The 16,056-nt window shown below is 40.9% G+C and overlaps 1 protein-coding gene across 1 annotated transcript; it reads right to left on the bottom strand.

The window, feature by feature from the left end:
• Positions 1-6,588: 6,588 nt before the first annotated feature.
• and1 (actinodin1) lies at positions 6,589-14,004 on the bottom strand. The gene is made up of 7 exons (XM_073488078.1): positions 13,932-14,004; positions 10,245-10,289; positions 8,910-9,049; positions 8,338-8,745; positions 7,698-7,949; positions 7,369-7,605; positions 6,589-7,143 (listed from the first exon to the last, which is right to left on the bottom strand). Exons 1-7 carry the CDS (start codon positions 14,002-14,004, stop codon positions 6,589-6,591), a joined length of 1,710 nt encoding a protein of 569 aa, XP_073344179.1.
• Positions 14,005-16,056: the final 2,052 nt, after the last annotated feature.

Below are 16,056 nucleotides of genomic sequence, written 5' to 3'. Positions count from 1 at the left end.
CTGGAGGGAATGTTTTTTTTTCAATTACGTGTGAAGCTGAGTGAAAAAAATAGTTTCCAGGAGAATTTTCTTTAATGTTTTGAATGAGATTTTTTTTTCTTTTGTGAAACTGAAAAATATTTTTTTTGTCTAAAACTGGCAGACAACAAAAATACTTTTTTTTCGAAAATACTTTTTTTTCGAAAATACTTTTTTTTCAAAAATACTTTTTTTAAACTAAATACTTTTTTCAACAAAATACTTTTTTCAACAAAATACTTTTTTTCAAAAATACTTTTTTTCAAACAATACTTTTTTTCAAAAATACTTTTTTTCAAACAATACTTTTTTTCAAAAAAATACTTTTTTCAAAAATACTTTTTTCAAAAATACTTTTTTCAACAAAATACTTTTTTCAACAAAAAACTTTTTTTCAAAAATACTTTTTTCAACAAAATACTTTTTTAAACAAAAAACTTTTTTTAAACAAAATACTTTTTTCAACAAAACACTTTTTTCAAACAATACTTTTTTGAAAAAAAATACTTTTTTGAAAAAAAATACTTTTTTCAAAAATACTTTTTTTCAACAAAATACTTTTTTTCAAAAATACTTTTTTTCAAAAAAATACTTTTTTTCAAAAATACTTTTTTTCAAAAATACTTTTTTCAAACAAAATACTTTTTTATTCAAAAAATACTTTTTTTTCTCAAAAAATACTTTTTTTTCTCAAAAAATACTTTTTTTTCCTCAAAAAATACCTTTTCCACCCAGTGTGTGGCCAATTACCACAGAATTTCTCGACGGTGTGGGTGCTGTGGAGAACTCATCATACAGCCGGTCACTCTTGAATTTGACAGGATCGAGGAAAAGCTGCACGTGACTTCTTTTTGTTCTGAGTGTTTGCAGTGTCTGCAGGTGTTGCTCTCCTCTGGCTTGTTGCCACTGTGTTTTAGAAGAGGAAGAAGAGGAAGTGGTTTGAAGGTCAAAAATACTTTTTTTTTCAAAAAATACTTTTTTTTTCAAGAAATACTTTTTTTTTCAAAAAATACTTTTTTTTCAAAAAATACTTTTTTAAACAAAATACTTTTTTTCAACAAAATACTTTTTTCAACAAAATACTTTTTTTCAAAAAATACTTTTTTCAAACAATACTTTTTTTCAAAAAATACTTTTTTTCAAAAAATACTTTTTGCAAAAAATACTTTTTTCAAAAAAAATACTTTTTTTCAAAAAAATACTTTTTTTTCAAAAAAATACTTTTTTCAAAAAATACTTTTTTTCAAAAAAATACTTTTTTTTCAAAAAAATACTTTTTTCAAAAAAAATACTTTTTTCAACAAAATACTTTTTTCAAAAAATACTTTTTTTAAAAAAAAAGTAATGTAATCAAGACGTATTTATTGTTATTATGATCTTTGGGCCTGTCCGTCAGGGGCTTATATCGCCTTACAGTCTCAAGCCCTCGCAGACTCGACGTGATGACTGTGAATACGTCGCAGTATGTCTGAAAGACTGACATTCGTGAGGGCTCAGCTCACAAGTCTAGAGGGAGGACAACTTGATTCAGCCAAACGAACACCTAACTATAAACTTTAATGTTCCCTGCAACTACCCTGTAATTACATCACTTTCTCTCTGACACACAGGTGACACAGTACAGCATGTTTCTGTATGACAAACCTCTATGACTGTGAGAGAAGAGAGAGGAGGGAGTGATAACTTTACACTGAACCACTCGTGCTTCACATCACCTCGTCTTCTACGCTGGAATATTTCTGTATATGGAGACGCTCGGTGAACGCAGCCTTTGTTAACAAGACGCCTGCTGTGTGTTCACCGCTCTCACCCTCTTTTTCTCATTTTCTGGAAAAAAGAGCAGAGGTGTGCCACCCCGGAGACGTCTTTCCACCTGTTAATGGTTTTTTTTTCCAGCTCTGAGCACAATGTGACAGAAGCAAGGCCGTCTTTCATTTTCAGTGATGCATCATGCTGACATACCGTGACAGCCTGTGAGTCATTTCCAGCTGTCCATCATGTGGAGGATCTGATGTTATGGCTCAGAATTCATTTTCATTTGTGTCCTCATCTTATTAGATATATAAGATTTTATTTCATGATCTTTAATTTCTTTTTTAAGGTTTTTTTCCTTTTTCTTTTGCTTTCATACATTTTTTCATTTCCTTTTTTTCTTTCATGGTTTTTCTTTTTCTTTTTTTCCCTTTTCCTTTCATGATTTTTTTTCTTGTTTTTTCATTTTTCTTTTTCTTGTTCCTTTTTTTGCTTTCTTCTCTTTTTGTGTCTTCATTTTTCTTTTTCCACAAAAATGGTAATATACATATAAGCAAGAGAAGACATAAACATAAAATCTAATTGTAGCACAGAGCACTTGAAATTAGAAAAATGGACATTTAGCCAATACAAATGTGGAGACTTTTATCATTGTCTGAAGACGCCTTAACACCAAACTACTTCTTCCTCAAATTTGCAGCCCTCCATGCAGCTTCATTCATCTGAGAACTTTACAACACTTTTCTGTCATATTTCTGTTGGTACAGTCCATTTTTAATCCATCGCTGTACTATGAGGAGCGTCTCCCCCCAAGTAAAACTCCTTATTCTGAACAGCAGAGAAAGCTGAACTCACCAAATCCAAATCTTCTACCTCTTGTCCCTTTGACATTTTCAGAATCGCAAGATCAAACCGGTATTCAGAGGCTAAATTATTCTGACAGAAGTTACGCCAATATACATACAATCCATGCAATGCCTCGTAGTTGTCGTTTTCAGCCCGGTTCGGTCTACATTTAAGAGTAAATGAAGGCAGTATTTCATGTCCACTGTGAAAATAATAACAGCTAACGACAGAGGTGTTAAGGATGTGCAGTAATTAGTCTGACAGTGTGAGCTATTGTTAGTCACTGCTGCTGTCAAGGCTGATTATCTGTTGATGACTGACGTCCACCTTGTCTCCTGTACATCTGCAGCCACAAGAGGGAGTCCTGATTCGCTGTGTGTGTGTGTGTGTGTGTGTGTGTGTGTGTGTGTGTGTTCGTAGCTGTGCAGGGGGTATGACTTTGTCAGCAGCTGGAAGGCAGACTGACTCAGAGCCTAAATTTAGGAGTGATGATCTCCTCCCCCCGTTACACAAACAGATGAGACTCACGCCATCGTTTACTTCCTACACTTGCATCGAGTTTGTCTCACGCTGTCTTCTCTTTGATTAGTTCCTCTTTAGTGTCTTTTTCCCTGCAGGAGTCCACAAACACAGTGGTAAAGATGGAGGCTCTTGATCTCCTCTTCTCTCTGCATTTTATCGTTTTTCTTTAATCCCTCCTTCTGTACAGGAAACACATGCTCCACTGACCTTCGGCTGACACGGTATATTCAATGTTGTGACGACCACAGAATTTATGTTTATCGCCTTTCATATTTCCAAAGGGAGCCTCAGACGTCTGGACTAATTGCAGCTCTCCTTATTGAAGACTCTATGCTGCCCCTCAGTGTTGAATACAGAGCTTAACAACAGGTGACAGGGTCATACTTCACACTCATTATCCCTGTTTTTGAATTGGTAGATTAGGTTGGCATTGTTTAATTTATGCTTTTGTTTGAAAAGGTAATTAAAAGTTGGTTTGACACAGTTCCTTGTAAATTTGCTGTAGCCCAGCCTGAAGCCAACATTTCCCAAATATCTGAGTAATAATTACTTTTATGGGTGAAATAACTTGTTTGCTTGGAGGTTTACTTGAACATTTTTCAATTTCATACTGCATCTAACACACACGATAGCAGAACAAGACTGATAAAGATATGAATAGTTGTTTATGCTTTTGATGAGAGGAAAGCTTCTTTTATTGAGTTTAGGCCATTACAGGAAATCGTCGTATATCCTCAAAAAATGTGTGACCAAAGACATACATTTTTGGATATTATCAGAAAGTTAATTTCATGAAGACACAATATCCTAAAGCGCAAAAAACAGATAAAATAGGACAATAACCAGCCCTGTGAACATAAAGGAGATAAATCAATGGGTACAGTCATGACCTCATCGGCAGCGGAAACTTTATCAGCATCCATTTATGAAAACTGTGAGGGGTTTTCCTGCGGCCCCAAGACAAAAATCACAAATCAAAGGGGTATCAGTCCAATTCAGGATGATAGTAGAAGACATAATTAAAGGGCTCAGGTTTAGTCTAAAAGCATATTTGTGTTTCTGCCCCAGGAGACGTACAGTACAGAGACGTACAGAGAAGTAGCATGGTATCAACAATGAATCCACATTTTATGGGCTTCCTGGTGGAGCCACACCTGTCGACGACCCACCGACCATAAATCTTTCGACTCCAACCAGACCCACTCCTCCTGGAAGCTCTTGCCTCTACTCGAAAAACCAATGTGTCATTTTCTCTAACAAAGTATCCTAATATGTTGTCAGAAAAACATGCAGTATTTTGGTTTTGGTTTTTGTGCCTAACCGGACCATAAGCACAAGCTTGTCACAACATAAAATATAAAATAGAGCCTAAGAAACATAAAGTTTCAACATATCCAAGGTTTTAAGAAACGTATATGGCCAATATCTATTTAGGTGTTTGGATTGGTCTCCAACAAGATCCAGTCATACTTTTCCGATAAACTCCTTCAAGTGCACGCTGGTTCAAGTCTTTGAGACACTGATTTAAAGTTAGGGAAACTTTTTATCTTGCAGTTGTTTTAAGAAGGTCTTTCTGTCAGATTTGACATTTTTTGCTCGTCACAACAGCCTGAAAGATTGCGTTGACATTTCAAAAACTGCACAACCTCCATCTCAGATAATGGAACAGAAGACTTACCATCTACAAATGTGTGAGACTGCCTCCTCATACATTACATGTTTGATTTTAAAAAGTTCAGTCCAGGCTGAAAACTATAAAACAATTTGTATAATTTGACATAATTTACAGTAAAGATGTACTCCAATGAAAAGGCATCTCTCTCTCTAGATGGAGCCACAGTGACAGTGGTAAATTATTTTAAAAGGTAGCACAAGTCCGAAGTTTTCTGCAACAGTCTGAGCACCACAACAGCTTAACTCCCTCGAGGCTTCAGAATAGCTGCTGCTGTTAATGTGTCTGAGAGCTGTCCGATCAATGAAGTCTTGCCTCTGCTGTCTGTGGCAGCCTCTGACTCATGCTTTGTGTATTTGGAACTGGAGAGAACCGGCACGGCAAAAGAATGATGTCAGAAAAGGGTAAAATGACAGCAGAGGGGCAGATAAACCCCTTTAACTTCCACAGACGGGCCCACAGGAAGTCTTTTTTTAAGTGTTGTTTGACTTTGCTGACAAGTCAACCTGAAAATCAACTTGTTCCTGACGTCACAATGTTTTGGGAAACCTAAGAATGAACGGAGAGTCAAGGTTTAGATCAAGGAAATCCTTTTAAAGGGGAAGAAAGTTCAAATTCATCCTGTAACTAACTTCTTTATCTGCTGTTACTTTACCATCCTATCGACTTTTGGAAAGTTGGTCTTTTCATATGTGTCAAAAGTTTTAGTAAAATGCTACACCACCAGAAAGTTAGCCTGTTGTACACTGGCACTATGTGAGACATGTCAAAATGTTTTACTTTCCAAGTAAAAATTTGCTCTTTAAAATCCAAAATGAGACAGAAACTCACAAAGAATTTTTCATTGTTTTTTTTTCTAGGTAGACACTGCAATAGGAGTGGGCGCACACCTCCTCCCGATGCCGACTTTGTTGATGTATTCCCTGGTACTCCGTTGCTGCTGTAATAATCACTACGGCCACTAGAGGTCCCTGCTAACAAGGGACATAAATATGGGTCGTAATAAGCTGCTTGCACAGTCAACCTATATTTATCTTTTGAAGACGGGCTCCGTTACAGAAGTGTCTCTGGATCCTTTGACACTTCATGATTTATTACACGTTAGGGGAACAGGAAGCTTAAGACTGAGATTTATTTATACTGAAATTTAGGATATTTGGGTCTCTGCTGATTTCATTTTGACCGTTCTTTTTTTTTTTTACAGCTGGTGAGGTTCGAGGGAGGGTAATGTGTGTTGGTTCACCACTTTGGTCCAGGCTGATATATCTCAATGACCAGTGACTATTATGGTTGAGTCAAGTAAATCAGGTTCAGTCAAATTTCATTTTGTTAAATGAAATGCAAAAACGGCTTTCTAGAGCTTTTTATTAGAACATTCAAAATGAAAAAAATCTTTACATAATCCATCACTGACAAAAAGCAACAAACAAATAAAAAAAAAAGTGAGATGCGTAGAAACAGAAGCAAAGGTTGAGCACTGAGAGGTCATTACACATTCGAATTGTTTGAGGAGCTGAAAACTGGAAAGCAGTAGGCCAAAGCAACAGGTCTAAAGCGGCGAAAGAGCAAAAGAGTTGAAAACATTTCTGGAACACCCTCGGCTTTCTGAGCATGTGGATGTGCGTGTATGTACTTGCTCATTGGGTCCATAGACTTCTCTCAAGTCCCATATCTGGTCCATGTAGGACTTACTGCATGAAGCGATCAAGGGCTAAGCTACAAGAACGCGTGGGACTGTGTATTCATGTCCATCTGCATGCATGTGTGTGTTGACATGTTTATTTCTTGCGGTAGTCGTCCGCGTAGGCTCTGTGATCATACTGGTCAGGGACCTGGTCTGCGTAGCGCCTCAGTATGTCCTGGAGGCTGGGCATACCCTGTGAGAGTGGCTGGAAGGGCATGAGAGGCTCCTCCTGGCCGCTCTGGTAGGGCTCCGCCTCGTATTGGTCCTGCTCCTGCTGCTCGCTCTCTGCTGCCCCCTGGCTGTGGTCCTCCTCGACGTGATGCTCAGGCTGGACCTCAGGGTGGGTCTGCTCAGGCTCGTAGCGACGCAGGCGGCAGTCACGGTCGTACTCAGGGTCGCAGTCTTGGTTGGAAGGCTCCAGGACGCCGTTTCGGGTGCCGTCAGAGTTCAGGTGGGGCTCGTAGGCTTCCGCGGGATAGGGGACGCGACGGTGAACTCCAGAGCGTGGCTCGCTGGGCTTCACGGGGTAGCATTCACGATCGTAGCCGATGAAGCAGTCATAGCCTTCCTTGGTTTTACCTGGGGGACCCAGAGGGTGGCGCTCCTCCTGGGCAGGCGCTTCATAATTGGGGTTAGAAAAAGGGTACTGCTGCCTGGGAGTGGGAGGTCCGCGGCGATGCATGGCAGCTGCTGCCTCACGGATTGCCTGGAAAGGATCGTTGGGGTTGGACTCTGGAGCAGCCTCCATGCGTGGAGTATATGGGTCATTCACTTGAGCCTGGGACATGTATCTGCGCAGCATGGCGTATGGATCCATAGCTGGAGGAGAAGCTGGGGCGCTAGCCTGGCGGTACATAGCATAGGGATCAGTAACCCTGTTAGCATTAGCATTAGCATTAGCATAAGCATCCCTAAACATGGCGTAGGGGTCGTTGTTCTGCTCAGCGGGAGGAGGAGCACGAATGGCAGCAGCCTCTTCTTTTTCCTCACTTCTGTAGGACTCAGGGGGAGTGGCAAATCTGGTGGCGGTAAGAGGGTTGCAGCCTTCTTCCAAAAGAGGGTTGCAGGATCCAGGGCCAGCGGGGGCAGGGGGGTTAGGAGCACGGGGTGCCTAGAGGAACACATAAAAGTAATGAGTGATAATCAAGGCAAACAAATGAAAACAAAAAAACAGGAAGCAGCTGTTAAAATCAAACTGACCACAAGGGAGGCAGCGTAGGCACAGAGGGGATCCCGAAGTGGATCACAGTTGGGGTACTGAATGTAGAGACCAGAGGGGGCTTTCTGCACCAGTTTGGGTTTGCAGTTGGGGTCTTTCTTGGGGTCACAGCCGAGGTGAGCGTAGGAAGGCAGAGGTCCGGCAGAAGGTGCGTACCCATGTGCCGCTCTCAGGTGGTATTGCAGACACTCCACGTCGTCGGAAGCGCAGATACGCAGCAGTTCAGCCTTCTGCTCCTGAAACACGAGAAACAGAAGCAGATATGACCTTGGTGTTAAAGAAACTACTCTGTCTTGCGGTTTAAAGACAGTGAATGTCGAGAAAAAATCTGCAAATCCAGGTGAAAATTAGAGCAGATAAGTGTTTCCAGCCATTTATTCTCAGAATTCCCAAATTGGATCGATTGGATGAGGGACACTGGGACATTGTCTAGATTAAAACTACCACAAGGGGGCAACAAAGTCCAATATTTTCTAGAAAATTCTGGACATGGTGGCTTTTAGTTACGATCTTCTACTACTAAATACACTTTGTACATTTTCAATACATCATGTCCTCCCAAAAAGTTGATATCAGACTAAAATCTTAAATAAATTGCAGTATAACGACTGTCTGAAGTCATACCTTGGAGAGGAACGGCGTTGCAGATGGGGCATAGTAGTGATACCCTGACTGTGGGTCCTTGGCCGGAGCAGCAGAGCGAACGTAAAGAGGAGCTGGAGCCTTCACCGGTGCTGGGGCAGGGGTGGCAGCCGGGAGCACCAGGGGCAGGTAGGGGCTCTTTCCCTGAACCAAAGCAGCATACAGGCAGTAGGCGTCCTTGGTGGGGTCGCAGGTTTTCACTGGTGCAGGCTTGGGGGGCTCTGGTTTGGGCCTGGTGGTGTGGGTAGCCACGCAGTTGGGGTCGTCAGAATCGGCGCAGGACTTGTAGATCTCGCCCAGGTGGCGCAGGTAGGCCTTGTAGGAGCGACGTCCTTCAGCACGGTTCTTGTTCTGGAGGTAGGCCAGGTAGATGCGGTCCATCTCCTGAACCTGAGAGGGGAGGAGGAAATCACTGGTGAGCTGATTCAGATGATGCATAGGCACAGGTTAGAAACTGAAAGAAATACTTCCATCCATCCATCCATCCAGAGTTGAAAAACCCAGAGACAATCTTTTTGGGGGTTCTGCGGGTCTGTTTGTGTGTGTATACTTACTGCCTCAGCGTTGCCGTTGTCAGTGAAGTACTTGTACCAGCCCCAGAAGTCAGAGTTTTGTTTGTACCAGCTAATGTTCCTGCGGTTGCGGATCAGCCTCCTGTGTGACTCTGCAACAGCTGCCTTCTCTCTGATACTTTCTCCCCCTGAGGCATTAAAAGAAGAGAGAAAAAGACACCACTGATCCCGAGGCTTCTGTACTCAGACATCAAATTCAAGGACTTTCTTGTGACTTTTAAAAGTTTATAACGAGACATTCAAGGCCCAAAACTTGACATCATTAAGCCCTAATCGTTTTAAGAAAATTGCGGCTGTTGTACGTTAGATATCGATCACAGGGTCAAGTGTTGATGATGCTGCGTTGGAGCGAGGTGAGGTGATGAATTTGGCCATTAATCTTTAATCAAAAAGCGGTTACATGGACTCATTTTTCAACAACTTTCATGGTCTTTCACCCCCGGCAAATTGCCATGGAGTACTTTCTAGAAACAAACACCAGTGTTTAAAGGTGCAGTGTGTAGAACTTAGTGGAATCTAGGTAGCAGATTGCAACCAACTGAACATCCCTCATCTCATAAATCGACTGCTTTTATTACAGTAATGTGATGATTATATAGAACAATTTTATAGCCTCGAGCAGGGGTGCCCAAACTTTTTTTCTTGGAGGGTCAAAACTGAAACTATGACAAATTCTCAATCATTGGTGCCTTCTTGTAAACTGTTTTTCGTGTTTTAATTAATATAGGCCACTTCTTTGGAGATCAAAGTGGAAAAAGTCACCAGAAAGAGACTTGTTGCGTTAGGAGGGACTATAAACTTTGTGAAACACTATCTACGACAAATTCGTAACTATTTAGGCCATCTTGCTCATTCGGCAAACGTTATACATGACGATATTTCTTTCTTTGAGTAAAATATTTGCAAATACAGCCGGGAAGTGAGATCCAGTCACTTGAGACGCATTTAATGTCAGGTGTGAATTGACGGGCTCTCTCCCTGAGAACCCACCAGGTAAGGGGTTAGGGTTAGTTAATTTAGAGACCCCTGCAAAACTCAGATTATAATTCGAACCATGGGTAACGAAAACACAATTCTTCATTTCATATGATTAAACACTAATGAAAATAGTCCCTAAATCCCCCTAAATCCTACAAACTGGGCCTTAAAGGATCAGTTCACTCATAAAGTTTTGCAGTCCACAAATCATTTCTGGAGCTACACAGCTTTTCAACATTTGTCTAAACTACTGAAGTGGCCGGGGATTTATTTTTAAACTTGAAAAAACTTTCAGGTGAACTTTCCCTCTGTGTGTGCAGGTAAAAATCAGATAATTACCATCTCCTTTTGACTTTTGCACAATCGGTCCAGCAGACAAGAACGCTGCAAAAAACAGAGAAAAACAAAAACAGATGTAAAATCCAGAAGTTGCTGAGGTGAAGATTAAAAGTCAGTTACACTGAGCAATTTCCAGGAGCTAAACACGTCTGTAAAACGTAGATGATATAAATGACATTAAACCTCAAACACTTTCAGCCAGATATTATTCAGTAAACAGGACAGGGGTAATTGGCTGAGCCTGAGGCGCTGGCGACTGCAGCTCTTTGTAGATTTTATAGGTGAGCCTGTAACATCAAACCTCACGCTGTGTTTTCAAAGAGCTGCGCGTGCACTCTCTCAGGTGTGTGCGTATGTGCACTGTTTGACCCCATGCGGCTGAGGGAAACGGCGGATTCAGCTCTGCTACACTTTGCTTTCATCTCCGCAGGGAAAAGGTGTTAATGCCTCACAGAAGGAGAGGAAGAGGAGGAGGAGGAGGAGGAAGAGGAGCAGATGACAGGTTTTAAAAAGAGAGATCCAGAGGGGATAATTCAGGGTTATGTGAGGCGTGTCGGTAGCGGGAAAAACCATCAATCTCCTGATTAAAAAACGAGTTTTGATAAGCTTTGATGGACTAATCAGGAAGATGTGAAGCGCGCTGTAGCGTGTAAGGTCACAGATGAAGAAGCAGAGGCATGAGTGTGCAGAGAAATCAAAGAAAGAAGGTGAAGGTGACCCGAGGTGATGGAGCGATATGGTGGTGGAGGTGGAGGAGGAGGAGGAGGAGGGTGGGCTAAATGATGCTGTCTCAGTGTATCCGCCGTGTTGTGCTTTACGAGCCTGTAAAAAAAAAAACTGGCTGGCACATCTGGAAACAGCCGAGCTTTAAGAGGGCAGAGGAGGAGGTGATGCTGACAGCTAGTAATTTTTTACAGGAGCAGAAATGATGAAAGAAACTGCTCCTCCTTCTCCTTCTTCTACTCTTTCCCCCCCTTTTTAACCATCACACGGTGCAGTTTTAAAAACCATTTGTAAAGGGAAGATGAGACCGTGGCCCTGTGTAAATACGCCAGTCATGTGGAGAGCAAACTGGAAACAGGTGGTGGAGGAGCTACCTGTGTTCATGTAGAAGGATTACAGGTGATATATGAACTCCACGGGCCGCGTTAGAGCCGTACTGTACGATGTACATGAAGTACGTCTGTGTCCGTGACCCGGTGAAGGACTGAAACCCTCCGCAGCAAAACTAACCCCTCACCTTCACAAACCTTGAGATGTAGAGTATGAATCAATAAATCAAATATCATTTATTTATAAGTGTTTTGAAGAAGCAGGATCAAAACAGGCTGTAAACCAGGAGGTGAAATATTAATGTTAAGCGGATAGTTTTGAGAATGATGAGAAAGAAAAGTGAAGAAGAAGAAGAACAAGAAGAAGAAGGTGAAGAAGAAGGGGAAGAAGTAGGAGGAGGAAAAGTTGGAGAAGAAGAGGGAGAAGAAAAAGGACGTAAAGGAGGAGAGGAAGCAGAAAGAGAAGGAGAAGAGAAGGAGGAGGAGAAAGAAGAGAAGGACAAGAAAGACACGAAGGAGGACAGGAAGGAGGAGCAGGACAAAGGAGAAGAGAAGGAGAATAAAGAGGAAAGAGGAGGAAAAACAGTAGAAGAAGAGGGAGAAGAAAAAGGAGGAGGAGAGGAAGCAGAGCGAGAAGGAGGAGAAAAAAAAAGGAGGAGAAGGAAAGGAAGAAAGATGGTCTGAGGGAGAAGGAGGAGAAGGATAATAAAGAGGAAAGAAAGGAGGAGAAAGAGGAGGAGGAGGAGGAGAAAAAGAAAAGGGAGGAGAAGGAGAGGAAGAAAGAGGGAAAGAAGAATGAGAGGAAGCAGGAGGAGGATGAGGAGAAGGTAAAAAAGAAGGAGAAGAAGGAGCCATAGAAGAAGGAGAAGAAGAAGAACCAAACAAATAAAACATTTAAAACAAACTGTTACTGCTGTAAGAGGTTTGCGTCGCTGAAAAGGAGACAGACTTTATTGAACATGACAACTGCTCAGCAACAATCTGGATGTGAAACGACTGTCTGTTATGTTGCATGTATGAAAGTACATTTAGCATTCAGCATCACGTACACTCATCTTTCAATGCCTACAAAATGACCGTATCATTTTAAGACTGTCTTGATGTACAAGCTCTAAATTATGGCATCGCCGTGTAATCAGAACTTGAATGATTCATCCCTGACCCGGAGCCCACAGCGAAGTCATTTAAAAGACATTCGGACACGTCGCCTCGGACCCTCTGAGGGACTTTTAAGGGGTCTTTCAAAGTCCGAGACAACTTTTCAATTTCACTCAAATCCTGGATGCCTCTGGGATCATGATTCTGTTATTTGATTGCAGAGACGCTCGACAACTGTGCCTAGATGTTTTCACATAACTTGAGATGACAAGTATAAAAAAACAGATCTGACTGAAGGAATTTGTTTGTTTGTGACTCTGGGAAAGTGGAAATCACACACATTCAACCTCTTCTATGTGCTTCTCCTGATAACTACTGTAAAAAATGTTCACCTCCATTCAATGACTACAGTGATGGACTGTAACTAAGTACATATACTCAAGTACTGTATTTAAACACAGTTTTGAGATACTTGAGACCTGAGTACTTCCATTTTCTTCCACATTATACTTCCACTACACTACATTTTGGGAGCAAATATAATACTTTTATTTGATAACTTTAGTTACTTTGCAGATTTCATGTTGCATCAGAGCCAAAGTAGCACATCTTTAACTTATTTAACTTTATGTAAACTGAGGTTAGTTGAGTTCTAGTTTTCCCTTTTGCGTTACAGTCAGTACAGTTGTTATGACTTTAAAGATGCTACTAATGCAGCCAAACTATTACACTGATTTAATGTAACTTTAATATGAATTTAAGTATGTATTACTTTTGTACACGTATGAAGAACAAAGGTTGTCACGGCCGGATCAGACTAAAAAAATAAGTAAAATAAATGCTGAATATTCGCTCTGATAATCAGCCAATTATGTATAATTTACTTTTATTTGTACTTTTTATACTTGAGTACATTTGTTGCCAGAAAATGATGTTTGATACTTAAGTAAAAGTCTTGAAGAAAGACTTTTGGGTACTTTTAACAACACTGTTTAAATGTTTTATCGGTAAATCAGAAAAAACGCGAAAATAATTTTTAGTTGCGGTGTTAAATTAAAGGTGCTCTACATAGTTTCGGAAGAGAAAATCAAACACAGAAAGAACATTTTTACTATATTAATGAGGTAATCATTCAAACTCAGAAATATTTGCAGTATTTGATATTTCAGAACTGAATAAACACGACGTCCTCAGATGGAGATAAGGTCCCCAGATCGCAAGTTACTTTTGCAGGACGCTTCTAAGTTGCCACCTTACTAGCTTCAAAGTAGAAAAAAGTGTGTTTTCCTTTAAGGATAGTTTGTTTTTTCCTCTCCAGAACTAATAGAGCGCCTTTAAATTACCCAACAGTATATTAAACAATTCAAATCAGCTCTGCAGAGGCCTTTTTTTCTTTTACAGAGTGGTTTTGCTACGTTTACATCAGCAAAGGATCTCAGTTCTTCTTCCACTGCTTAAACACCATTTATTATTCAGATACTTTAAACTACTGCCATGACTGTCCAGATGGTGACAGATATTTCCCACGTGCACTCACCAGGCAGCAGCATCACGGCCAGCACAGTCGTGATGAACACGCCGGAGAAACTGGTTCTCCTCCTTCCAGCCATGACTTCACCTCCTCCTCTCCTGCAAAAACAGAAACACACAAACATTCAAAATGATGCCTTTTATGCCTTAAAATCTTGGTACACAGCAAATGTCTGCAGCTTGGCTTGACTTGTAAGTTGCAGCTGCACACTTAGAGCCAGATCTTCTTTGCCACAAAGCTCCCAGCTTGGCTGACGCTGCTGCTTTGTCACCATAAAAACAGAACCAGGTGTTGTTCAGTGGTCAAACTTGACTTCAACCTGAACTTGAATCCCTGGAAAGTACCAAAGAATCAACACAGAGTCTCTTACCTGTCGTTATCTTTTCGGCGTGGCTGTTTGTGGATCCAGATGTGGACTCAAACGAAGCCTCACAGTCCACCTGGGCTCAAACACTTAGTTTCTGTGTGTGTGTTAGAGGCTCCTGGTGCACCCGGTCCCTGCGGCCCTTCTGACTGACTGCCCTGACGGAGGGTTCGAACACGGTTTTAAACCCGACACGCAACGCAACAAGCACTCATTAACGCTCACACACAAAAACACACACAGGGACCACCTGAGGGGGTCAAGGGCCGTCTCAACAAGATGCCTGATTGGTCCGATCCGTCAGGAAGTTTCAGCCAATCGGAGGCACCGTAATTAAAGACAGGGAAAAGAGAGAAGGTGGGAGGGCTTGGAGTGGAGATGGAGACGTGGAGAGATGGTAGAGAAGTTGAGTCAAGAGGTGTTTTTTGATTTATTTATTTATTACTGATGATTGATTCTATGAGTCACATTTAAGGTTCGAGAGCAGAATCTGGATTATTGTATTTTGGACGTAGAAGCAGTAAAAACAAAAGGCAGAAAGGGAAACAAAGAGAGAAAACATCAGGGAATAATGACGGAGCTGAGGTGCCACATAAGCAACTTCTCAGAGACCCTCAATGAGGGCCAAACCACAGTGTTTCAACCTGAACACACACACACACACACGGGGACAGCTGGTCTACACATGAGGAATTTGATAATCTACAGTTTCCTCCTCAGTTTAACTGTGTTCAGGCATGCCAGCCAACGTACACACACACAGTAATCTTACATGGTCTCTGTAAAAGCACCTATGATGGATGATGCAACATCAGCACGTCTGACTGGAGAAGACGGTAAGTCCTTAACGACACTCAGCAGTCTTATCATGTCCAAATAAATCATGTTTATGTGGAAGGAAGACACGTTTCTCTGTTGTGTTTTTAGTCTTTGTGCTTTAAAGGAAACTTCCACAGGAGCCAGAACTTTTTTATTTCCTGTTTTATGTACACTGAGTCATATAGTTAAAGTACAGTTATTGTATTTTAATATTGTGGTTGTTTTTTTATAGTCTGAGCCTTAATTTCAATTAAGGGACATCTTAAAGTCCCTGAGCATTTAGATTCAAATCTTCAGTTTTTCTCATTAAGCATTAAATATTCATAACTGTTTGAACTGATCCAAAATTTTTAACTTTGCTGCATATTTGGTGGTTAAATGTAAAGAGTTTAACACACTTTGCTATTCTGCTTCATCAGAACTGAGTGGGTTCAGGTTTTGAGTTTTGATTGGTGCTCTGAGGCAGGTGACATCACTGTTTGCTCGTCCCAGTGGTTTGAAATGGGCGCGGCTCCATTGGCAGAGAAAAACATAAATGCAGGACCGTCACGAGACGTGAGCAAAACTGTCTCTTATTTTGGCGGGAAGAAAATTCTATTCATGTCGTCCCCTCGCTGCTCCAAATAAAAAGCTCGCTGAGAAAGTATGGTTTGATGGTTTCACGATGTAGTTTTGGAGAGGAAATTCAAATGCTGGATTTGAATATTTACAATATTATTGAGATTTATGAGAAATATTTATCTTTTCCATAACTGAATAAACAAGCTTGAGCGAAGAGATAGAGAGAAATCAGTCGATGAAGATCTTTCTTCTAAAATGTCTTCCCAAAAACTACGTAGTGCACCTTTAATTACTGTGACTGTAAATGTTCATAATGGCGGCTGGCAGGCTTAACAGGAACTCAAAGACAACAAAACATTGTATATTTCAAAAGAACCTTGGTTTCTT

The sequence above is a fragment of the Pagrus major genome, chromosome 19 (genome assembly GCF_040436345.1).
Source record: "Pagrus major chromosome 19, Pma_NU_1.0".
NCBI classification, from domain to species: domain Eukaryota; kingdom Metazoa; phylum Chordata; class Actinopteri; order Spariformes; family Sparidae; genus Pagrus; species Pagrus major.
The sequence above is the reverse complement of the archived record's forward strand: the minus strand, read 5'-3'. Positions and strand labels throughout refer to the sequence as shown.